Genomic DNA, 25,467 nt, shown 5'->3' with positions numbered 1-25,467 from the left:
AGAGTTTTGTCCACTCCCATTGAGGACAGTCCAGAATGGGAATGTCCTGCATCCAGGACCAGACACCATCCTGGAGCTGGAAAAGTCCTGGAAACAATGGTGTGGAGAGAACCAGAAAGGGAAGATCTGGAAGGTGGCGAACAGAAGGCAGAAGGGCAAAGTTAGAACAGTTCTGTGAATGCTGGGACACGCCTGCAGGCAGCAAGAACCACTGTGTCCCTGGCACAGATGGAGCATGTGGCTTGGAGCTGCAGCAACTGTGTGGGTGGGAGGAGGGTTGGCCCTGCCAGGGAAAAGAGGAACAGGCATTAGGCACTACTGAGTAACACCAGCTTCCTCAAAGAAAGGAAACCTCTGGAAGTACCTCATCAGGATGGCAAACAGCCACAGCCAGCACAGAGGCTGAACACAGAGGGAAGTGCTGATGTTTCTGCCTGCCCCAGCTAGGATGTTCACAGTGATGCACTGCTCAGGTGTGTGGTCCCACCACTTCTAGGACATACCTTGTGGTGTGATAACAAGCCTGAGGCCCCAGCATTGCAACAGGGCTGCTATCCACCTGGATGTCTGAATACTCATGGTACCTGCATGGTCAGAACATTACCAGGACAAGAGGGACAGAGGGACAGAGGGACAGAGGGACAGAGGAACAGGACAGAGGGACCTATCGCTTGATACTTCCAGAGCTGGGTCCAAATCACATTAAGACAGAGCTGCTAGGACCTGTGGGAAGTGGAATAGGTGAGAAACTGCCTCTTTGTTTTATCATAAAAGGAGGAACAGTCATAACAGTGCTCTCACAGGGTTGTTGCAGTGGGTACAGAGCTGTCAAATGGTCACCTGAACCGCAGGAAACCTCCCTGTGGCTCTGTACAGAGTAGGCTGAAGTACCACACACCCTGGATAAGTGGCATAACTTTGAGTCAGATATTCCTTCCTCAAGAACCTGGTGAGACAAACTGTCCACCTTGAGTTGTCCTGCTCCAACCTGTCTTGGCACGAGGATTGCACTGACGCCCACACTTAAAAGTCTTTTGGGTTTGCTCCATATCTTCTCTAGCTGAAGAATGGATGCAGCACGCTTGAGTTCAGGATTTGCTTAGACTGGAGAAGGACATTTTCAGGGGCATTGTAGTGACAGGACAAGAGGAAATGGCCTTAAGGTGAATGAGGGTAGATTTAGAATGGAAATTAGGAAGGACTTCTTCCCTCTGAGGGTGCTGAGCCCTGGCACAGGTTACCCTGAGAAGCTGTGGCTGCCCCTGGATCCCTGGAAGTGTCCAAGGCCAGGTTGGATGGGGATTGGAGCAACGTGGGATAGTGGAAGGTGTCCCTGCCCATGGCAGGTGGTGGAACTGCCACTGTGGAACTGGGTGGGCTTTTAGGTCCTGTCCAATCCAAAACATTGTAAGCTTCTATGATAGTTCTCTGTTCCAGTTAGAGAAACACAGCTAAAGCCATGGATTCAATCCTCAGGGGAAAAATTGAAGAGATATGTCAAAAATTTGCAATCACAGAATCACAGAGTAAATGGAGGTTGGACAGAAGCTCTGAAAATCACCTACTTCACCACAACACCTTGCTCAAATCATTGCTGTGCCTTTTTCCCCCAACTTCACTAAGCCCTCAGAGATGGCACACTGGTGGTGCTGATCACATCTCAGGGTGTAACAGCAGAGAGGCACAGCAGGACATGCAGCTGGCATCCTTCTGTGGGTGACATCAACATCAACAGTGCCCATCAGATTTCACTTCTGTTTTGCTCTTTTTGAAGTAATGATTTAACTGTTGGAGCTTCCTGGAACTGCCCCCCTAGATAAGGGGGGCCTGGAGCAAGTCCTGCCAACCAATCCCTAAATTAATTCCAACCTGGACAACACCATAGGCTTTGCAGCAGCGTAACAGGGTTTGGCCCTCCAACAGTGATAGCCAAAATATTTACTTAAAATCTGAGGGGATATAGTGCTCCAAAGGGATTTCTTTCCCTCTCAGGCTGCTGCAGAAGTGTTCATGTGGGTGGTAGAGGATTTTCACCTTTAGTGCATGAGTCCAGTCACCTCTGAAGAGGGGACCCTGAGTGAGCTGGACCAACATGGCAAATCCCATTTCCTCATCGATTTTCTTGAAGGATGCTTTGGAGGTAGCTGGGTATATCTATTTGTGTGAACAAGGGATATTAGAGACTCATGCCTTGAGATTATAGCCAACACCAAATGTTGTTCTCTCCTAAACCCCTCTTTTAAGGCGTTAACAACTTTAAAAAAACCCAGCTCTTTGTGCTGGAGATGTCTCAAGCTTCATCACAGATTAAAGGTTTTTTTGGGGAAATCTGAGCCAAAATCTCTGTGGCTGTGTTCTGCATTGCCTGAGCTCACATTAAAAAAAAAAAAAAAAAAAAAAAAAAAAAGTGAGGTGGGGAAGGGGGGAAGCACACCCTGTTAATACTGTTTTTTGTCATAATCCTCTAATCCTCTTCTTCCATCATCCTGCCCAGCAACAGCTGCCTGGGTCTGCCCCTGCCCCTCCTCTGAGATAAGGCTTGTGTGTGCACCTTCCTGCTCCCCCCTTTCCCATTGGAACCATCCAGTGCCCTGATCCACCTGTGCATGCATATAAGATGCCCTCCTAGATCTTCCCTTGGACAGGCAGCTGGGAAACTCTTGACCCCCCATCAGCTCCCTACTGCCTCCAGGGCAGAGTGACCACGCTGAGTCCCCGTTCTCAGTGCCAACAGGGCCATCAGCAATGCCAGGACAAGGCAGGAAGCAAAGAGGCTCAGCAGACGGGGGAATCATGCAGGCCATGATTCCACAGGGTTGTGAGGGGAAACCTCATCCGGCCTGTCCAGGACATGCAGTAAAGAGCATGGAGGAAGACTCAGCAGGAGAGCTCACTGAAGTCAGGGAGTGACATGGCACGGTGAGAAGGGCCAGAAGAAAATGGAGCAACCCCTCAATGAGCAGAGACCTGCCCCAAACACACAAGACCAGAGGGTGGACATAGCTCCCCTCAGGGCAGGGAGGAAGACTGCGCCAGCCCTCATCACTACCCCAAATTAAACAGCTTGTTCAGGATCCTCAGAGCTCCAGCAGTGTGGTTTCATCCAGGGCACTACCATCAGTGCTGGGGCTCAGTGGGGCACAGGGCCAAGCCAGCAGAGGTGCTCTGAGGATGAGAGGTCACTGGAGATGCCACTGAGAACCCTCAGAACCCAGCCAGTGTCCCCAAGGGATGAGAAGATCCTACAACTCCTGCTGAAGCCTATCACCAGCTTAGGCCTCCATTCATCCCCCTCACCTGCAGCCATTGATTCCAGCTGCTTTTGGATTCTTTTTGCTTCCCATCATGGCAGACATCAGTTTCCATATTTAAACCAACACCAGTTAGTCCCCACTCAAAATACAGCCAGGGGAATCCCTCCAGCCCAGGGGAAGGGATTGTTCCCAACAGGAGACCTCTCCCTGCAAGCACCTGGCCTGAGCACAACCCCAGGAATGAGCTTGTGACACAGAAAAAGGAAATTGTGTTCGATCACTCTGGCAAGATGAGCTGCCTGCTCCCTGAGGGGAAAGGGGAGCGCAGGATCCCTGCCAGTGTTGCAGGGTTTTGGAAGGGGGAGAGGAGCCAGGCAGGCTCAGCGACAGGAACACAGCATCAACAGTGTGTGGGACTGTCCCAGGGCTGTGTCCCACATGCCTGTGTGGGCTGTGGCTGACACAAGGAGAAGTGCAGGGACCTGAGCACCCCGTCACTTCCCAGAGCTGCTCCAATATGCTCAAAATAATCTCTGGAGCATCTGCAATTCTTTGCTAAGTGCTGAATCATCTTCCTGCAATGTTTGCATTAGGAATGCAGGAGTGGTAGAGCCCTTTGCAGAGAGCCAGGGAGGCGGGGACAGGTACTGGCACCCAGCAAAGAGAGTATCAGCCGGAATGTGCTCTCTGTGCTACCTGCTCTGCTGGCCCTTCTAAGTGCCAACACTTGGCAAACAGCTGGGCACATCCCAGAGGGACACAGGCTGAGTCTTGATGCATGGCAAGCCTGAGGGTTTAGTTTCATCACCATTAAATGAATCACTGTCAACCCCCAAAGCAAGTCCACTCTGTCCTCATTCTCCACTAGAGCTGCAGGGAGAAACAACCTCACTTGTGCAAAGCTCCTGGAACCCCAAATCCAATCCCCTACCACGGATTCCCATCAGCTCTTGGCCTGCTGTACCACCAATGATGTGAACCAGCTCATCGGGGGGAACAGCAATGCCTTGCCTTTAAAACAGAAAAACCCTCAGAGCCACAGAGAAATGGATGAGTAAAAGCGGTGTATTTATTTAGACTTTGACAGAAACTTTGATAAGAATCCTACACTGGGGGATTTGAAATCTTTGAGCATATCCTGGTTACACACAAGGACACAAGAACTCATGTGTATTTAATAGATCTACTGAGATGTGGCAGATAGCAAAGGATTATCTGGGTTAGTCTGTGAGAGGTTGGAGGGAGCTGGGGAGGGAATTCTCTGTTCACAGAGACCGGTCATGTGGCAAGGGGAACGCAGTGGTGATAAACAGGAGTTCACACTCACCATGGGGATCATCTGGCTTGCTCCTGAGTGCCACCAAACTCACCATCATCTATAATCCCGCTGGAGAAAGCCCCATGTCTACCAGACAGCTCAATAATAACAGCTTTACATGCTCAGAGACAAAAGAAACAACTTCAGGTCTGAAGTGCAATGTACTAAACCAAGGTGATGTTAGCACAGCATTAAGGATCAACAGATGGGGCAGCTCCACTCTAAGCAATGTCTCACTGGACCTTCTGAGCTGGAAAAAATGAAAAGAACACAAGTTGGATAAAGGGAACAACCCCCTCACTTGTAATTGCCAAGGTTTTTTTTACCAGTCATCCCACCCATCTTCTACCCAGCACAGAGCCCTCCTTGTGACTCCTGCAGAAGGCCAGAATGGGAACTATCTACCTGCAGCTGTAGGCTGTCCAGATGTGCCTCTACACATCTCTACAGAGCAGAGCATGGGCAGACACATGTTGAGAGGTGCCACCTCTGCAGCATGAGCTTTGTGAAGAAGGTCTGGGTGATGGCAGACCAGGGGAATGTGGGTGGAGGGCTGGGGTGAGTGGCTGAGGACCTAGTCCAGGTGAAGGACAGCAAAGTGGAGGGACAAGGGTGGCTGGCAAGGGCTGAAGTTTAACTTTTCCCTTTCAAAGTGGTGGCCAGAAGGCCAAGGCCATCAAGTAGGTGACTTATGGCCTTGGCCTCCTTGGGCAGAGAAAGACAGCTTCACATCATACCCGTCAGCAGGCTCAGCACAGCTGGAGGGGCACAGATTATCTCCCCAGACAGCCTGAAACCCAAGGCAGGGCTCTACTTACCTTATTTCAGCCAAGAGGAGAAGGGCAAACTCCATCTCCAGCAGGAAGCCTCCAGTGGATGGAAAACCTATGAGCGGAGACAATTTTGCACAGTCCCAAACTAGATCTAATATATCCAGACAGACCCATTTGCTGGCAGCTCCTTTGTGCTGCTAGTGAGGATATGCACACCAGACCCATCCTGGCCAACCCTCCCCATTAGCAGGAGGTTCTGGGGCCAGCAGGAAAGAGGCACACAAAAGAGCTTTCCATATGCTACAGGCTTCTAAGCATCCCTGATCCATGGGATGAAGGAACACAGGCCAACAAACTTGACCCTGAGCTCCCTGGGAGCAAGACACGGACTGACTACTCCCATTAGAGGTGGAAAGGTCACTGTCCGGACTACCTGCAATGCTGGGCATCTCCAGGGTGTCCAAGACAAAGGAAATAAGGCCAATCTAAGCATTTGTGCTCTGCACAGATCAACCCTGGCTAGTGTTGATGCTCTTCAGCACTTGCCAGAGAGCAGAGATGGCAGTGAGCACCAGCACAGGGGCAAAGGCTGCCACCAGTTCACTCCCCAGACATGCCAAGCAGCTTGAGCTCCTTCAGTCTTGTACTCTTTGGCAGATTTCCCACCTCTTGACTCGTGCTGGTAGTCGTTTCCCGCAATCTCCAGTTTGTCATTTACATGTCATGTGCTGCTATGGGTGAGCAGCTGTAGGCAATGACATGTCATTGCAGCAACACCCAGAGCAGGGGCAGCAGAGAATGCCTTGTGATGTGCCAAAAGCAGCTCCTAAAGCCCACAATCATCACTCAGGACTCTGCATGCCTCTAGCTCTGACCAGCAGCCTTCAGGATGCGGTTACATGTCTGACCAGTTCCCTCCTGTCCCCATGCAGCCAGCATTGCTTCTTCCCAGGCACATGGTCTGACATTTAGCAGTGCTGAGGTGCTCAACTATGCCCATGTGCTGGGCAATTCAGATCCTACTGCTCCTTACTGCTCCTTCAGCCTCTGTCTCAGCAAGGGCTTTCTGTTTCCTTGCAGGTCACAGAAACCAGTGCTATGGTCCAATCCACGGGTGTCTCCCATTGTAGATGAGAGCTCTGTGCCACGACTTACAGAGCATCCATGTGTCTGCTATTACATGGACTAAGAACTACACTTTATCAAATTTGCTTAACGTGATTAGAAGTCTGGGTAGATTTCCTACCTTGAGTGATCATAAACAGTGCAGGGTAAGAAAAGCAAGAGTTTCTGCTCCCAATAAAAGGAATTACTGTGTTAACACAGGAAATCAGGAATTGTGGTGACTTAGTGAAGGGGGCCCCATGCAGCTGACAGTACTGGGGGTTCAGGCACATAAATTGGAGAGGCAGCTGAACACCCACCAGCCAGCCTGCTCCTCCCCAGGACAGAAGGTCACCGAGCCCATCTCCTGGGCACATGCCTCAGATCTCACTGTCTGCAGCAAACCACCAAAATTTGGGAAAGCGCCTCTGGCTGCTGAAGCAGCTCATGTCTGTGTTGTGAAAGGGCAATCAGGTTTGCTGAGCTGGATGGAGGCCACTGGAGATATCACTTTCCTTTTCCAGTGCTCAAATTAACTGGGGACATGCTGGCAGTCTGCCAGATCAATAATAGAATTTGCCAAGACATCAGCATCAGCTGGGGCTGCCGGGGCTTGTCCAAATCACAAGGAGGGTTTTCAGACCACTGGTACCATTTTTCTCCTGCTCTCCCTCACAAGAGGCTTCAAGAAACATCCAAACTGCCTCTGTGCTCCCACCACTGCCATCCCTCACTTCTGAGCAAGCAGCAGATCTTTGCACCTAATTATGGACAGGTTGGGTTTCAAAATAATAAAACCTTAACCCCAAAACAAAGCCTAGAGCACCAAATTTGCATATACTGTGTTAAAATAACACCTGGGGGCTGTGAAATGACACTTTACATGGGAAATGTCAAGTGAGGGTTGCTCAGGGCCATTAGTGTACCCAGGGTACTCTGCCTTCTTCCAAAGGATCCCACAGCAACAGGACAGACACCAGGTCACAAATGGGAGTTGTGTGAAAACAGACATTTAATAATGGTCACAGGCTTAGTCCTGCACCCTAAATGCAAGGAAATTGTGCTGGTTTTGGCTGGGGTGGAGTTAACTGCCACCATAGTGGCTGATGTGGGGCTGTGTTTTGAATTTGTGCTGAACACAAGGTTGATAATATAGAGGTGCTTTTGTTATTGCTGAGTGGGGTTTACACAAGGCCAGGGCCTTTTCTGTTTTTCCTAAGGCCATGCTGGGGAAGAAGTTGGGGATGCAGGGGAGGTTGGGAGGAGGCACAGCCAGGACAGGTGACTCAAACTGACCAAAGGGGTATTTCAGACCACATGACATCATGCTCGGTATATAAAGCTGGAGGGAAGAAGGAGGAGGGAGGGGACATTTGGAGTTACGGCGTTTGTCTTCCCAAGTTGCTCTTCCATGGGATGGGGCCTTGCTCTCCTGGATGTGTTGAATACCTGCCTGCCCATGGGAAGCAGGGAATTAATTCTGTTTTTCTCTGCTTGTGTGTGTAGGTTTTGGTTTCCCTGTTGAGCTGTCTTTATCTCAACCCACAAGTTCTCCAGCTTTTGCCCTTCAAATTCTCTCTCCGATACCACTGGTGGGGGAGTGAGCGAGTGGCTGCAAGGGGTTTGGCTGCTGGCTGGGGTTAAACCAGGACAGAGATGTATAAATCATAGAATCATAGGATGGTTTGGGCTGGAAAGGACCTTAAACCTCATCCAGTCCCAGCCCCTGCCTTGGGCAGCGACACCTTCCACTATCCCACGTTGCTGCAATCCCCATCCAACCTGGCCTTGGACACTTCCAGGGATCCAGGGGCAGCCACAGCTTCTCTGGGCAGCCTGTGCCAGGGCTCAGCACCCTCAGAGGGAAGAAGTCCTTCCTAATTTCCATTCTAAATCTACCTTCTTTCAGCTTAAAGCCATTCCCCTTTGTCCAGTCACTCCACCATTACCTGATCTAACATCCTCTATGGGATGTCACTTCCCAGTTTGTTTCAGGCACTCTGCCATTTCCCCAAATGCATCTGGCAGCTGCAACAGGACACAGTGAAGGGCAGGATGGTCTCATGATCTAGCCTGACCTTAAAACAGATTCTGTGCTTCCTTAGAGGATGGCACCAAGGTCAAGAGGGGCACAGGACCCCCCCAAAACTCAACAGGCCACCCAGCACCCAGGATAAGACTTGAAAAAATCATGTTTTCAAAAATGAAGGATTTTTCCTTCCAGAGAATTGCTTCACATGAAACTCCACAGCCGCATCTCTCTTTCTCCATATTTTATTTTTACAGAGGAAAAAAAAAATCATAGTGTAACAAGAAATCACCAGCAATCAGTACTTCCAGTGTGGTACACACCAGACCAGGACATGTCCTGGGAAATTCATCTCCTTCCCAGGTAAAACATAGGTGTTGCTAACACTGCAATTTGCTCTGCTGTGCACATCTCATCCATCAAGAAGGAACTGGAATGGGGGGATGTGAGTTATTATCTCCTCATAATAATATGGGAGATGCTCAATGGACTCTGTAAAGCTGCAGAGCTCTTGCTGGGTGTGTGCTGCTGTCAGGACTCTGCTGAGGATACATCCACACAGGATCTTGCTGGGCAGGAAGGCAGGAGAGATGGCCCCAAACAGGACAGGTGAGCCTGAACCACTCCTGATGTAACACCTACATTGTCCTCTTTTGGCTGTGATAACACTCCAGCAACAAGGCCCAAAGGGCACAGCCAACAGGCCCCATGCTCATGTTCTGCCCTGTCTGAGCTGCCTCTGCCCTAGGACAGGACTAGAAATAAAGCAACTTCTCCTCAAGCCCTGCTGAACCTTTTTCCTCCCCCCACAGTTTTCCAGGAACAAAGAGAGATCATATTCACTGTAGTGCTCCCTGCAGATATTCACTGTAGTGCTCCCTGCTCACACATAAAGGCCAGGACACCTGTAAAGCACTGTTAAACCCATTTCCCATGCCAGAGCACTCCCACAGCTTGTGCACGGTTTCCACAACTCCCAGCCCCCACAAAGCCAGAAAATGGGGAACAGCTTCCAACTTCACCAGCCTGTGGGACAAAATCCACTGCTTTCCTCCCAACACATCTGTTCTGAAACCACCAAGACATAGTTGTGTGTTCTGTCATTATCCCCGTTGCTCATCCAAAGTGCTATGCACAGTGCCCAGGCAGGCAAGAGATGGGCTCCAGCAGTTCACCCTCTGGCCCCTCTCCTCCTGGCCAAGGGGCATCCCAGGTTTTTCACCTCTTCACCTCAGTAACAGGTGCATTTCACTCTCTCCAGAGGTGGCCAAGGCCCAGTTTCAGGCTCTTTAAGCAGTGATATATTCAGGGTTTGGAGGTGGCCTGTCAAGGGCTTGGAGTTTTCCTTCAGCCTTGCAGTAGCTCAAGATTTCTGCACAGGTGGCAGCCCAAGAGCTGGGGAAGGCCTGGGAAGGCTCAGAGGAGCTTCCACAAAGGTGCACCTGGGCACTAGCACTAATCCTCAAGGCCCTTGAGCACCATCTCCTGGTCATTCATGGATTTAGTAGCAACTTAACCTCCTTGCTTCCTCCATGTCACCATCCCCACAAAGCTTGGGGGGACCATACATGGGAGCCCTTCAAGACGTACAACACTTCAGCAGGGTTACTTATAAGCTTACTGCCACACACACAAAATGCCATGAGCTCCCCCAGCCCCCCTCCTGAGAGCTCTGCTGCTCTCTTCTTCCTTCCAAGTTTTAACAGGAACAAACTCTCACACTGGCACAGCCACATTGGCGCGCTCCTGCGCCACCATCTCTGCCTGGTGGCCCTGAGCAGCCGGTGCAAGATGCTTCTGGAAAGCTCCAATGTGTCCCCCTCCCATGCTGCTGTGACTCTGGGCAGCAGGATACAAAAGGCACTGCTCACAGTGTGCTCCCAGGCTCCAGGATCCAGCAGGATCACCCCTCTGTGTGTAAATATTGCAGTGGCAGGCTCAACCTTTTGGCATGAGGAAAAAGAATATAAATGCTACCAGTCCCCTCGGAGCCACAGGAACCCTGCATCTAATTGCACTTCATAATGGATTCAGCAAGCCATTAATTATCAGATTATATTTTAGGAAGCTGCAGATAAAAAAGCTTTATGAAATTTAGTCTCAAAGGAACTGGTGTGCCCAATGAAGCTGTTGCATTATGCCAGCACCAGAGAAGCAAACTTTACAGCAGGTACTGAGTGCATTTTACAAAGCAGTGCCCCATGTGCCAGGGGAAGGTTCATGTGCAGTCATAGCACCTATCCCACACTCCAACACCTTCATTAGTGCCATGCCACAAAGGACGCTGGCACACAGGCACAGCTCCTTCCCTTTTTTCAGAATGTCCCTGGTGAATTAGAGGCAGATCTCAGGGCCGTTTGCTCACAGAAAGGATGGATATGCCCAGACATGCCTGGGAGCCTCCTTCCTAATAGACCACAGCAAAAACATGGATGGGATTAGACCTGTGTGGCACAAGGTGCCATCCAAACAGTGCTGCAGTAATTTAGCACAACTCCCAGGAAGTCTCTACTGGAGGAGAGGCCCAAAGGTCAGCTCTTCAGCTCTGTGCTGTGTTTTCTCTGGGGAAGTTCTCCAGCTGCACAGCAATACAGGTGAGAGCAGAAGGAACAAAGCAGCCCTTACACCTTGCAGAAAATACCTGTGAGCACATCACTGATTCAGCCATAAAAATCTCCAACCTAAATTCTCAGGACAGTTTTTTTTGTTTCCCTTATCCATAAGCCCCAGCTTTGTCCTGTACCAGTCCTCTGCTCTCTGTTCACAGCAGTGGAGGATCACACTTGATTCCCATCTTTTCCTCTGCTGCTTTATTTCACATGTGTTGGTGGAGACGAGTGTTCTACCAGTGGCTGACTGCAGGGAGACTTCTCAGGCAGTAAACGTCTATGAACCTCCCCTGTCCGTGGTTATGCTGTGCTTGCTGCATGCCTGAGATTGTTTTCCCAAAGAAGCCCCAAATCTCCCAGGTGAAGCAGCACACTGAGCTCCTGAACAAGCCTAGTGGATACCAGGTGCCAGGCACAGGCAACCTCCCGTGTCCCTCACTTGATTTCTTCACACATCAGAGCGACTGTTATCAAACAAACACTCCACAGTTACCACCTCGGAGCCAGTTTGTCTCATTTGGGATTTGGGCAACGTCACAAGTTTGGCATCATCGCAAGAGGTTATGTGCTCTGCTGCTCCTTGCTCTGATGTCTGAGTCACCTGTGTGGAAAGAAGATGACCCAAGAGTCAGACATGTACAGCACCACTTTCCCCTGGATCCCTTTGCTGCTCACACCTTTCCCAGCCTCAGCTCAGGTAATAACATTTAGCTTCACACTACGGCTTCTGCAATTACAACAGGCATGAGACTAATAGGGAACATCAAACTACACACACCAATGATGCAAAAGAAGACAGGACAGTAATTTAACTATTTCTCTCCACAAGTTGCTATAATTTAGCTCCACAAGCAATCGTAGACAGTAAACATTCTATGATTATCCACTGGAGGAATGCCATCCCAGGGAATCTTGCACACTGGACTCCCTCATCCAAGGAACTCTTCTTGACTGATGGATGAAATATGGAAGAGGATGAGGCTGGGTTCAAACCTAGCACTGGGCCTCCAACAAAACAGCTGCAGTGTCACAGGGCATCATCAAGGTGTTAAAAACCTCTGAGTAACCAGGCACCTCCACACATACTGCCAATCCTCCTCCTCAGCTCCTTAAAGTCATGACTGAGCAGCTTTCCCTCCAGCAAACCCGCTTCGTGCCAGCACAGAAATTCCAGAGTACTGTGGGCTGGGGTTTGATCATAGATCCCTCCAAGAATGGGAAATCATGGAGCAGAAGGGGCAACAGGGCCCAAAGAGTGGATTTGGGAAGAATAAAAGCGTAGGAGAGAAGGATGGGTGAACAATGTGACACGGAGCAGTCCTTATATGCACAATCTGGGCAGTGGTGGCTTGGGAGAAGGTCACCTTGGATGATGATGCTCAGTGCTGAGGTGCCCCTCCAGCTTGCCCTGGGAGGGGAAGAGCTCACCCATGAAGGTGCTATCTTCTGTGTGAAGTGCTGGCTGGTGACGTGGCTCTGCAGGGCCCCAGGGAGCGGAAGGCCATGAAGCAGTACAAGCAGCACAATGGTTGGGAAGCTATGGGAGAAGCACTGTCCAAGTCTGGCCTGGACAACAAGGGCCAGCCTGAGAGCACAGGGAGCTGCAATGGGCAGGGCACACAGGGCTGAAACCCAGGAGGAACTGGCATGTGCTAGTGTCCCTCCTCCTGGCTGCACCACTGGCCGTCAGTTTACGGCTGCTTGGGTTCATTTTGGCTCCCTGCAGCACCTGCATTAAGAAGCCCAGCTGGTTTACCAGCAACTGTAGCTGACCCTGCTCACAGGAATCCCTTCTTCCTGTTCCCTTATACCATCCAGCACTGTTCCTTGCTGGCCTAGCTTGCATATCTCCTGATCCAGCTATTCCAAAATCGTTACCCAACTCAGTGGTTCTCCACTTTCAGAGACAGCTTTTTCTAGGTCTTCTTCCTTATTCTCTAGGCTGCTGTTGGCTGTCTCCTCCAATGTTTCCTGATTTATATTCTCTCCTGCTATCCCATGCTCTGCCGTGGGGACCCACCATTTGTCGTAGCCTGGTCTGCCAGTTCACTCTGCCCTTACAGCTTGCAAACTTGCCAAAGCATGGAACTAGATGATTTTTGAAGTCCCTTCACACCCAAACCATTCTACAATTCTATGATTCAAAGGGTCCTTGACATGGTGTCCCCAAGCCCAGGTTTGTCTCTCATCTTTCTAGTGCTACACTCACTTTTTCTTCAGTCTCCCACTAGCTGTGTAGACAAACGTAGTGCGTGGGGTTCCATCCATCATCTCCTCATGCTGTTGTGTCCTCACCTACACTTAGCTCTCTTCTCTACTGTAACAATCAAATCCATAACTTTCCATGATTCTGGTAGGTCCAAAAGCTTAACATGTCCCAGCCTCACCCAGTGTTTTTCCATTTCATCCTTACTTTCTGTTTCTTCACACTTTTTCCTTACCATGTCCCTCTTCACCCTCCTCTTTACATTTCAGACATCACCAAGAGGAACCATCACTGTTCAACAGGTAACCTGAACAGCAGCAAAGGTGACAGACTTGAGTGCCTGCACTTCACGGAACCTGCAGGAGAGCCAGCATGGGGAACAGCTCCATGCATGACTCACACTCATGGAACTTCACATCTCCAAACAAAGCCAAGAACACAAAAACATGCTCTCAGGGTCTTCTACAAGAGACCTTCTAGACCACAGCTCTCTAGTATTTCATCACCACCACACCTGCACACAGGCATGAGGAGCATCCTCAGAGGAGCAGCCAGGAGCAAGCGAGCTGCAAGATGCTGAGATGCTGAGATGTGATGCTGAGCAAGATGCAAGAGCCAGAAGAGACTACTACAGTCCACAAGAATCTACTGTGACTTGCAGGAAAACAGGAGGTGCAGCCTTGTGCTATCAGAGTTACAACTGCATCGGTCTCTTCTCCCACATAACAAGTGATGGGACAAGAGATCACAAATAGCACCAGGGGAGAATTAGGCTCTGTGCTCTTCCACATTTTTATAAATGACTTGGAGATAGGACTGGAAGGAATATGAGGCAAGTTCACAGAAGATACAAAACTGGGAAGAGCTGTTGCCTCCCTCAAAGGCAGGGGGGGCCTGCAGAGAGACCTCAACAAAACAGAGGACTGGGCCATCACCAACCATGTGAAGTTCAACAAGAGAAAGTGCCAGATTCCTTACTGGGGATGGGGCAACCCTGGATGTGTGGGTGGACCAGGCAACAAGAGGCTGGAGAGCAGCTGCAGGAAGGGACCTGGGATCCTGGTCAGTGGCCAGCTGGATCTGAGTCAGCAGTGCCCTGGCAGCCAGGAGGGCCACCCGTGTCCTGGGGGACATCAGGGAGAGCATGGCCAGCCAGGCAAGGGAGGGGATTGTCCTGCTGTGCTCTGCAGTGGGGCAGCCTCACCTTGAGTGCTGGAGCAGATTTGGGCACCACAAAGTAAGAAAGATAACTATTAGAGTGTGTCCAAAGGAGGGCCATGGCAATGGTGGAGCACCTTGAGCAGAAGCTGTGTAAGGAGCTGCTGAGGGCACTTTGTCTGTTCAGCTTGGAGGAGACTGAGGTCAGACCTCATCACATCTACCACTTCCTCATGAATGGAAGAGGAGGGGCAGATACTGATCTCTTCTCTGTGGTGACCAGTGACAGGACTTGAGGGAATGGCCTGAAGCTGTGTCGGGGGAGATTTAGGTTGGATATCAGGAAACAGGCTTTTCACCCAGAAAGTAGTCGGGCACTGGAACAGGCTCCCCAAAGAAGTGGTTCCAGCACCAAACCTGGCAGTGATCAAGAAGCATTTGGAAAATACCCTTGGACACTCTTGGAGATGGTGCTGTGCAAGGCTAGGAAACAGGACTCAATGATCCTTGTGGGTCCCTTCCAACTCAGCATATTCTGTGATCAGGGAAAATTTCTTCATTAAAAGCATGGTCTGGCATTGGAACAAACTGCCCAGGGCAATGGTGGAGTCACCATCCCTGGAAGCATTCAAAAATGTGTGGATGTGGCACTTGGGGACAGGGTTTGCTGGTGAACATGGCAGTGTTGGGTTAATGGTTGGACTAGATCCTGGAGAGCTTTTTCAACCTAAATGATTCCGTGATTCTCTCTCTCCAAGCAGTCACTATATCACTTACAAAGGGTTCTTACCTGTGTGCTCTGCCTTGACGTGCTTTTGGTGAGCAGCAGTGCTGGTGAAGGTTTTGTCACAGCACCTGTACCGCAGGGAGGAGAACTTGGAGGAGCAGTGATTCTGAGCTGCAGAGACATCAGAGTGGTGGGTCCTATTGTGATAACATAGCCCTGACAACTGCTGCAATGACAAGGATCAAATCATGGTTGCCATCCAAAGCTGTTGGCTTTAAACCAAAAGAAAGCAGGTTTAGATGGGATGGGATATTGGGAAGGAATTCTTCCCTGGGAGGCTGGTGAGGCCCTGGCACAGGGTGCCCAGAGAACCTGTGACTGCCCCACCCCTGGAAGTGTCCAAGACCAGGCTGGATGGGGCTTGGAGGAACCTGGGCTAGTGGACTGTGTCCCTGCCCATGGCAGGGAGTGGAACAAGGTGAGCTTTAAGGTCCTTTCCAACCCAATCCCCTCTGACATTCTATGATTCTGTTGCAGGGACAGAATGACAGCCAGAAGCCATGTGGAAAGCAACAGAACAGGGGAATTGTGCTCAGCAGGTACAAGACCTGCTTGTCTTCCCACTGGACAAGTACTAACACCTCACTCTGTTTCTCCATTGTCCCTGATGAGCTGAATACAGCTGAATCCCTGATCCTTGTCTCATTCACTGCAGATCTCCTTTTGGTGTGAATTCTTGTTCCCTTGCAGCAATGCGGAGGTCTGCCACAACATTGTGAACTGCACCAGAAAGGGCAAAGAGATTTGGTTCCTCACACACATCCTGCTAAAGCAGCCAGGAACTAGAACAGCTTGGTTATTTTTGGAGACTTTCAAATTTGCCAGTAGCCCTACTTTTCCTTGATGAGCTATGTGGAAAACCAATTAGGGAAGAACTAATCAGAAAGTGGTTGTGCTCAGTGGGGCAGGAAAAATGAGCTGAGCTGTGTTTCTCACATATGGAGCACATGTTTCTCACACGTTTCAGTCACTAAGAGCTGAAGGGAAGAAGAGGACAAGATTTCAGACTATTACTTTACTATATTGTCCAAACTTCCATCTAAACACCCCTGCTCCCAGCAACCCTACCTGAGGCAAGAGCAAACTCTCTTCCAGATGTCACATGCCATGGGGAGCCTCTTCTTCTTTTTCTTCTTGGCCATCCCCACCATCCCATAGACCTCCAGCTGATGCTTCTCCAGCTCATTCTTTGTCGACTTGACCTCGCCACACTCTTTATGCTGGATCTGCTTTCCTCTGGCAACCTGACAGCATTTCATGTGCACCTTCAGGCGGCAGTAGAAGTGAAAGACCTTATCACAGGCTTTGCAACAGGTTTTGCAGACAAAACTCTTCTTGGAAGAAGCTTTGTCCTGGGATTCCTGTGCTTCTTTGGCACTGGCACCTCCTGCCTTGTCCTTATCTTTGTCCAGAACTTCAAATTGGGATTCACTGTTCACTTTCCACCTCCTGATCCCAGGTTTCTGCCCTCTTCCCTCAATCAAGAGACCTATGCAATTACTGTTTTGGTGGTGACCAGTAGGACTGAGTATCTGCCCCTCAGTCTCCCATCTCCTGAATGCTCCTACATAGTTTTCCCCGCTCAGACGCAGCAGACACACATCAGACATGTTGTCCCATCACAATGGTGACACACAGCTCTGCCTAGAAGTGGTTCTGGCAATGCATGGTTAGAAACATAAAGACTGATCCTTGAATTTCTCCACTACACATGCAAGGGTCTGCATGAGATGCCAAGAACCAGGGCCAGATTCTCCTAAAAGCTTGTTTCTCAAACTCTTGCTTCCAAGCATTTGCCTTCTGCTCAGACACATGAAGTTACAGTCACGTTTGCAGACCTGAGCCTCAGGTATGATACTGTCAAAATCTGCCACTAAGAGTGGATATCCAGCCCTTAATTACAAGAAATCTCAGAAACACTTCACAAACACAATCCCTTTGAAAAGGAACAGATAATCTTGCTATGACCCTTTTGAGTCCTCTGCTCAGGGCTCTGAGGTATTTTAAACCACTCATTATGTTCATTTCTTAGAAAGCACAAATGCCTTCCCGAGTCCCTCTAACACCATCACCTCAAAAAGCACAAGCTGGAAAATTCACCCAGGATCTCAATCTACTGAAAAGACCCACAGGAAATCTATGTATGGGAGAAATCAAAATACAAACAGATACATTTGTCTTCTTTACTATAATGAGAACCCGGAACTGTGTCGCCGTGGAAACTGGCACAGACTTCTCCTTTTGCCACTGTACAGGAAAACTCAGCCTGTGCTAGAAAAACTTCATCTTTGCCTTCCTCACTATGGGAAGAGCTCAGCACAGTGTCCCCTCGCACAGCACCACTGCCCCAGATTTCCAACCAACTAAAGACCAGACGACATATTTCAATGGACCTGGAAATCTTAAGACACCAAGTGGTGATCCATAATCTGCAAACACATAAAGGGAGAACAGCAGACTGGAAAACTGGTTTCCAGTCTGTCCTGTTCTATCAAAGTCACTTTGACTTGTGACCTCTAAGATTTCTTTCCACATCCCTTCAACCAATCCTGTCAGTTTTTCTGACCTAAGTGAAAAATGATTTTTCAATCTACCAGTGAGATGGCAAATGTCTTTTTATTTAAACAAGACCACAAGAGCAAAAGCCTTTTTTATAGAGCTCTTGACACATTTCTGATATTTGAGAGTAAGACCAATCTTGACAAATATGATCTCCTAAATGACTGTAGAGAGCCCTGGAAAGCAGAAGGCTAGGGAGGAGGTTATGGAGTTGGCTGAAAGAGCCAAACCCTGCCCTTGCATGCACCAGCTGCCAAGAATGACAGTGCTCTGACTACAGCAGGGTTCAAAGGAGAAGCCAAGAGATTCCATGTTGTACCTCCACCAAAGAAACCAATCCATTACTTGCAGTGCTGAGCGTGGTTGGAGATGGATGCAGTTTCTTCCACAGGGATGCTCTGTGCCTTCCAAGTGCTTTGGTTCACCTAACTTAATCACTAGAATTTTTTGAGTTTTTTTGCAGTAGAGATGCAAAAACTGTTGTTTTCCTGTGGATGTGCAAATGGAATGGCTCTCCATGCAGCACATACATTCCCAGAAATGTAAGGTCTCCTCAGTTTTATAACAGGAAGCTCACACCTCCCTGACATGAGGCCTGAAGTTATCACTCATATCTCATGCCAAAAGCTACAAGGTCCATAAAGTCACTTGCAATATATGGGCCTGGTAAGCAGTGATGTCAGAGCTGAGTAGACTGGCCTGGCCTCAAAATTAAGATATGGAAATTCAGCGCAAAGATCTGTAGGATGCCAGAAAGAAGCTGCTATCTGGCAATCCTCCTCTGGACACTTCATCTAGAATAGATGTTTTTGCCAAGTAAATAACATTTTCCAAGGCTTTTGCTTTTGATGATGCTTTTTGCTTGATTTCATCTCAACCTTGGCTTGAAGCCCTGAAAAGCCACTCAGTGGCAGCAGTCTGCTCTCTTTGATATTGCTGCCAGAGAGGCAGCAGCTGCCAGAGCAGTCACACTGACTCCCCAGGCCCCTCTGCTACACACGCCGAGGTGTCCAGGAGTTCACTCAGGCTCCACATTCACAGACACACGAATTTTTGGCTCATCTGCTCCAGAGTCATCAAGGCATCAGCCCTGGCCCATCCCACGGACACACAGAGTCAGGGGGAGTGGGACAAGTGCCGGCAGCATCAGAAGGTGACAGAATCAATGGCAGATAAGAAAGAATCACCCTTTCTCTAGAAATCAAAGCCATGACCAGGTAAAAATGCCAGCTGGATTGGTGGCAGCTCTTGCTACAGCTATAAGAGATAATGTAGATCTGAACCGGGAATGAATATTGGATTTGCAGCATAGGACCTCTCTCAGGAGACCACTGAGGCAAGGAATGGGAGTGGAGCATGTGCTGTCATCCTCCAAACCCTACAACTATAGCAGTCATCATGTGTTGAATATAGGTAAAACCTTATAAAATAAGGGTTTTGTTACCCTTGTAGAATCATGGCTCAGGCCTGCTACTTTGGCTAAGCAGAAGGGGGCTATGGGAAAGTGACTCAGCTGAATTGGAGGTAGAAAAACAAGCATATAACCATTATGTGCCAACATTGTGGTTTATGGTGGTTGGTTGAATTATATTTGTTATACTTCAATGGAATGTAACTGATAATGTCCTAACTGCTTAAAAAGGCTTGCTTTTTGCAATGAAGCAGCTCTCCTTTGCACCTGCCTGGGGACTGTGCATCATGTTGCTTGTATAATCGAGATCCTTGGTTTCTTCTGCCTGTGCCCTGCTCCCAGTCACCCACTCCCACCTTCCAACCCAGCAGCATTTCCTCACTGCTCAAGACCATAGGCAGGCCAACAAGCCCAGGGTTCAGAGGCTGACCTGCCCCCAGCACATGGGGGACAGGCTTTGCCTGTCCCTGCCACACATGAAACGATGGCAAGTGTCAAAGCCATGAGGCTTGTGTTCATTCATAAAGACCGACAGCCTTGACCCAAATTTGCATATGAAGTAATCAAACCTTCTATCCCTAAAAAACCCCGACATATTAACAGCAAACTGCTTTTCCTCTAACTCCTCAGCAATCTGATGGTATTTCCACACTGCTTGTCAGCTAAGCAGCTCTGGCACTGTAAGAAAATAGGAATGGACTGGGCCTGTACTTGGCTAAAACCCACACTGTGCACATCCCAGAGGACTTTGCAGTCCAAATAATCTCGATATGCTGGGAAACAGATGAAAATATATGTAAGCAAACAGAATAAGCAAGTCACATTTGCATCCTTTCCAGGAGAATACACACCTGCAATTATCTTCATGACCCTCTGGTATCCTTGTCATTAAAGCACCAAATTCAGTTAAGCATTTTTCTTTCAAATGATGGATGCAAAGTTACAATTGGGTTCAGCTGGAAAGCCTCCCACAGCTCAGGGCAGGACTCACATGTGGTTATTGCTCTGCATTTGTTCTGGAGTTAACAAATTGCTATCTGCATGTGTATTGTCCACAACTTTGCCAAACTAGTATAGCAGGTAACATTGTCCTACTGCTGTCAGACCCTCACAGGGAGGTATTTATCTGTAAAGTGCATACAGAGCAAGACTAAATTAAAACATTCTAAGAAAATTAACTCAGAAAATAGCCTGGGACTACAAACTGCATTGTTATGGTCATCTTTGCACTAGACAAGTGTGCTCTGTCATGACCTTTCCTCCACATATCTAATCTGAATCTGCCTTCCGTCAGCTTAAGGCCATTTGGCCTGGTCTTGTCACTGCTTGCCCCTACAAAAAGTCCCTCTCCAGCCTTCCTGTAGGCCCTCATTTTTATAAAACACCCAATAAAATATCCGGCACACTCTCACTTCCGCAAAGAGGCACTTCCAACTTTGGATGGCTTCCCAACTTAAGCAATGACCCTTGATCTCAAGGGCACATTGTGGGCACATTGGGACCTGCCCACGCTTTGAGCCTCAAATCATGCCTGCTATGAGAACATCCCATCATACCTCTTTCACTGCTTCCCTGAGCCCTGCCTACCCCAAAGCCAAGCCCTTCAGGTCTTCTCTTTGCTGGATGGCTTGAAAATCAGCTTGCCATGCCACAGGATGATCTCAAGGCTGTGTTCTCACTGATAGCCACTGAAGGTGAAAATAAAAAGCAAAGGTATTAAGAACACAAACCCAAGAAGAACCTGAACCTGAGCTGTTAACAGAAGTGACTTCTTCATGGCACAGAAAACACCAAACTACCACATTCAAGCTTTGGTTGTACTAATCGCAGCACTGACATCCAGCATGAGGTCCTTGCAGACCTCCCTTCTCACTGCGTGTGCAACTTCGGGCAAAAAGATCAGATTTTCTAAGGTATGTTGCTGAAAGAGACAGTGACAACTTCAAAAGGCAAGGCATGGTTCTCCCAAGAGTCAGGATTTCTTCTCTCCCTAGTTACAGGGATTCTAACTTCTGCAGAGAACAGGCATTCCTAGGCACAATTTGACTCATCTCAGGACAGCCACATGAAAATTGGCTGGATGCACCAGGGATCAGAGGCACTGGTTTTGCCATTCAGAACACAGAGGGGATGGGGGAGATCAGATGGAGGCACCTGGCTGCAGGTGAGCCCCATCTCTGTGCCCACAGGGCCAGCACACAGAGTCAGGCTCTGCTGCTGACACCACAAAACTGAGGACTCCTCACACTTGTGTAAGAGTTTGACAACAATTTAGAGGTACAAGTACGGTTTAGGTTTTAAAGCAGGAAAACTGAAAGCCAAGGCTATGGGGAGGACAGGATGGTGGCTGCACAGAGACCTCCAATGAGCCCTGGGCTCTCAGACTGATGTGCCTCCAGCTGACCATTACCACAGAATGGTGGCCAGCTCTCAAAGGTTTGCTCATTATAAAACCTGCATGCACAGAGCCACAAGCAAAGCAGCTGTGTTTTCCAAAGTGCTTTTCCAGCTATAACTGTTTCACCAGGGACATGGGTGTTGAGAGCCACTAGAAGAAAAGAGGTTACTGGCCAGGGAGGGATGAGGAATTAGAAAGCGGCTGCTGCCAGCAGCAGGAGAAACTCAGGGAAAGAGTAGGAGGACACTTGTGAGGAAGAAAAATTCTGAGCTGGGTTGTTTCTAGATATCCTTCATGAACAGTTTCGGGGATGCAGATTCCTGCACAGTCATCAGCAGTTGCCAAACAGCAGAGACAGACAAGGACTGCTGCTCCAGCACTGCCAACACAAGGCAGGTGAAACCACCGCCTCCTACTCACAACCTGCTCCATCACCTTGGAGAGACCCTTAGGGAGGCATTAACAGGGACCCCTTCCACCTGCCTCCTGCATCACACTCAGACACAGAATCCCCTAGAAGAGAATATTCTGACTTGAAAGGAACATGGGCATGACTGAAGCTCACCCAGACCCAGCCTGTCCTTGGTCCTACCTGCTGCCAACCTGGCTCACAGTGCAACTGAAGTGGGGACCACTTAGAACCTAAACACATCAGCCATTCCCTCAGCTTGCTGTGAACAAGCATCTCTCCTCAGAGCCCAAATCAGCCACTCTTAGTTGCTAATCTTCAGCTTCATATACATTAGCCTGCCTCACTCTCACTACAGAATACTAAGGAATCATTAAACCAAGTCCTGCTGGAAGACTGCCTGAAACCCAGAATGGCAGGTAGTAAATCAAGTCCTTAGGAATTCCAGTATTTCCCCCTAGATGGGGATGAAAACTCTGTATCTGCTTGCACAAGTGTAGGAGCCTGTTCATATCTTTCTCTGCAGGAGCCAGGCTCCAAGCAGCAGAGATGTCCTGCAGCAGCACCTGGGTGTCTGTCAGGAGCTCCACAGTGTTCTCTCGGTATTGTCTCAACAGTTGGGCCCTATAATCCTCTGGGCCCCATTTGCCTGAATTCAATGAATGGAAAAACAAACAGCTCAGCTTGCAGCATTTTCCCAAAGGGCTTCAAAGGTAGGGGAGACAGGAAAGGCCCAGGCACCCAGTCCTCCCTAGGTCACTAATGCTCAGGGCCTTATGCTCAGCACACTCGGATTCACATTCCAGCAGAGGATGGACATGACAAATCAGAACTTCTCCAATGCGGAGACAATATAGACTATCTTCTACCCCCATGTGCAAACAGAAATTTGGGTGCAAAGAAATGCGTCTTTGACACCCAAATGTCTCCTGAGTATCAGTCCCAGTCTGAGCCCAGAGGAAGAAAATCTCAGTGTTCAGCAGATGAACACATGGCCTTGTCTGTGAAGGCAACACCGCCAACACCTCAAGATGTTTTCAAGCCTCTTCTGATACCGTGGAATCACAAAGACCCCATTACTGACTCTTAACTAGAGCTTTGTTGTAAGAGGTCTGTAAGTCAGTGTTTGATCCACTCCACCAAGAAGGAGCTTGGAAATACCCTGGTTCATGTCCCTCTCATGCCCTTGTTTGACTATCAAACACACCAACATTTCACATTCAGGTGGTCCAAGGTAATCAAGAACCCAGTGGACTGAGTTGCCCTTGGTGAAAATGTTAAAGGCACACAAACCAGACTTGCAATTGCAGAGCAGCTGCAGCACCTTCTTCTCCCTCTTACATCAAAAGAAATGTAACTTTAACCTCATTCCTTTCTCCTGTCTAATTCTAAGCTGGATCTGCTGAGTTTGCCTTGATGAATCAGAAAAATGATGACTCCAGAGTAAAACCCCAACCCTTTAAAGACACCCCAGCATCAGGACATGATAGACTAAGTCAGGAAGAGGAACAGTGTTTATTCAGGATAATGAAGAGACTTGGGCAAAATCTACTGTGTCCCAAAAGTAATCTAGGATTGTACTTGTCACTTGATAAATAAAACTGGAAATTGGCAAATATATTAATCTGGAAAGGATTTTTTCACCACCATTGCAGTTACTATGTTGAAGAAGAGGCACAGTTGTACCTCAGTGGGAGAAATCAAACCCAAAACCTGTAGTTCATCCCAGACATCCATGCATGATTTTTGTGCTTGTGTCTTTTAATCATTCTGGTTCAGTATCAATAAGAACAATCCATCATTCCCACAGCACTACCTGGGAGAAAAGCAGAAATAGCTTGGGAAAAAAAGGTAAAATCTCTGGGACCCAGAAAATACACAGTGCCGTGTAAGAAGAGAAAACTCTCTGGGATAAGAAGGAAGCAATAGCAGGCTGGGGGGATATGCAGTGGAAGATTCTGAGCTACTATGAACAGCTCCCTGAAAAAGACTTCTTGGACACATCAATCTGATCCCCAGGAAAGACAAGGGAAATTCACAGATGCAATATTTTCCTTCTGCTCCCATCAGAATGTTTCTGATTTTATGACATAAAATTGAGTTGTTATGAATGCACTCACTGCTCTGCCACCATGCCAAGGTGATCTCGACAACCAGCACATGCCATGTGCCACAGTGCAGGACCTCCTGCTCCCTATTAGCTGTACAGCATGGGACACCAAAGATACCACCAGTTAATTCATCACTTGCCAGCAGACTCAAATCATCCCCTCCCTCTTCATTTTCATCATAAGAAATATCTGTGCTTCTGTTTGTTCAAGCTGCAATTTGATGAAATTCAGTTCTGTGTAATTAAGTAATGCCCCTCCTTGGAATGGGTATTACCACAAGATAATTAACTATGCTGGGAATCTGGTGTTTTGAGAAAGCAATCGTGCTTAACAAATGACAAAGCCAAGTGCCTGTTGGGAATGTTTGCTACAGAGGAAATTATCAGCATTATGAGTGCAGTTTTGCTTTCTATTAAATCTTCATTTACATTTCACTGCATGTTAATTTAGATTTAAATTTTATATGACTTCAGAGTCTCTTGATTTGAATTGTTCAGAGTGTGCCTAAACCCATCTAAACTTGGAAGGTTGTCCCACCAGGCAAAAGATGGGGGCTCCTGAATCCCTGAACCATCACAGGCAGGCAGCAAACAATAAAATCCCACCAAAACGAGTAAGAGGAGTGGCCTGGCCATCCAACAGAATGATGTGTAATGGGGACACTAAGTGTAGGATTCCCATCAGCACACTCTGCTCCACACAGGAGACCACGAGTCAGTGACCAATATAAGCAGAAATGCTACCTGGATCAAGGAAAGAAGCACAGCCCAAATAAATTCCCCCCCCCCCCCCCCCCCATCTTCCCCAATCACAAGGAATTCCAAATAAGACACTGTATTTAATGTAAAGACAACTCCAGCTTAGGGGAAGTTTTAGGTATTTGTTTTCAAAGGCAGTCACTACCATAGAGTAAAGTCACCAAGGGAAGTTTAGTTTACTCATACCTTTACCATCAGAGATGTTTGCTCTTGCCACCAAGTTGTCTGGCAGAGGCTGGAGTCCAGGGAAGGATGCTTTCACAGCCTCCAGAAGTTTCCACTTTCAGGGTTTTCTCTTCATCCACCTTCCTGATCAGATTGTCCATGGCTTCCCTCTGAGAGCTGCCTTCACAGCAATCCAAAGCTACCTGTAACAAAGAAACAGCCACAAAACTGTGACAACTTCCTACAACCTCCTGCATCTGAACAGAGATCAGAAAAACAGCAATAGTACCACAATACTGCTCTAGATCCCTACCCACTGCTTACACAATTTAACTGAAAGGGGTTATAGGGTGGCAGTTACAGGAACACCCAAACATGGCCGAGGTGTAATAGACATGTCACCTTGAAAACAAACCTG

General features: G+C 48.5%; 1 protein-coding gene across 1 annotated transcript in view; it reads right to left on the bottom strand.

Annotated features, from left to right (window-relative positions):
- Positions 1–5,480: 5,480 nt before the first annotated feature.
- The window catches only part of ZBTB40 (zinc finger and BTB domain containing 40), a 37,193-nt gene continuing 17,206 nt past the window's right edge, over positions 5,481–25,467 (bottom strand). The window contains 19 exon segments of the mRNA XM_071448804.1: positions 5,481–11,553; positions 11,555–11,690; positions 12,415–12,460; positions 12,463–12,533; positions 12,536–12,595; positions 12,598–12,624; positions 13,626–13,646; positions 13,649–13,711; positions 15,242–15,404; positions 15,927–15,958; positions 16,307–16,332; positions 16,334–16,857; positions 20,765–20,841; positions 20,844–20,870; positions 20,873–20,896; positions 21,854–22,018; positions 22,506–22,664; positions 25,071–25,162; positions 25,164–25,252. Coding sequence (XP_071304905.1) covers positions 11,523–11,553; positions 11,555–11,690; positions 12,415–12,460; positions 12,463–12,533; positions 12,536–12,595; positions 12,598–12,624; positions 13,626–13,646; positions 13,649–13,711; positions 15,242–15,404; positions 15,927–15,958; positions 16,307–16,332; positions 16,334–16,857; positions 20,765–20,841; positions 20,844–20,870; positions 20,873–20,896; positions 21,854–22,018; positions 22,506–22,664; positions 25,071–25,162; positions 25,164–25,252 — 1,833 coding nt within the window. The 3' untranslated portion in view covers positions 5,481–11,522.

This window comes from Agelaius tricolor, unplaced genomic scaffold (genome assembly GCF_023055355.1).
Source record: "Agelaius tricolor isolate 1412-34295 unplaced genomic scaffold, bAgeTri1.0.p SCAF_28, whole genome shotgun sequence".
NCBI lineage: Eukaryota > Metazoa > Chordata > Aves > Passeriformes > Icteridae > Agelaius > Agelaius tricolor.
The sequence above is the reverse complement of the archived record's forward strand: the minus strand, read 5'-3'. Positions and strand labels throughout refer to the sequence as shown.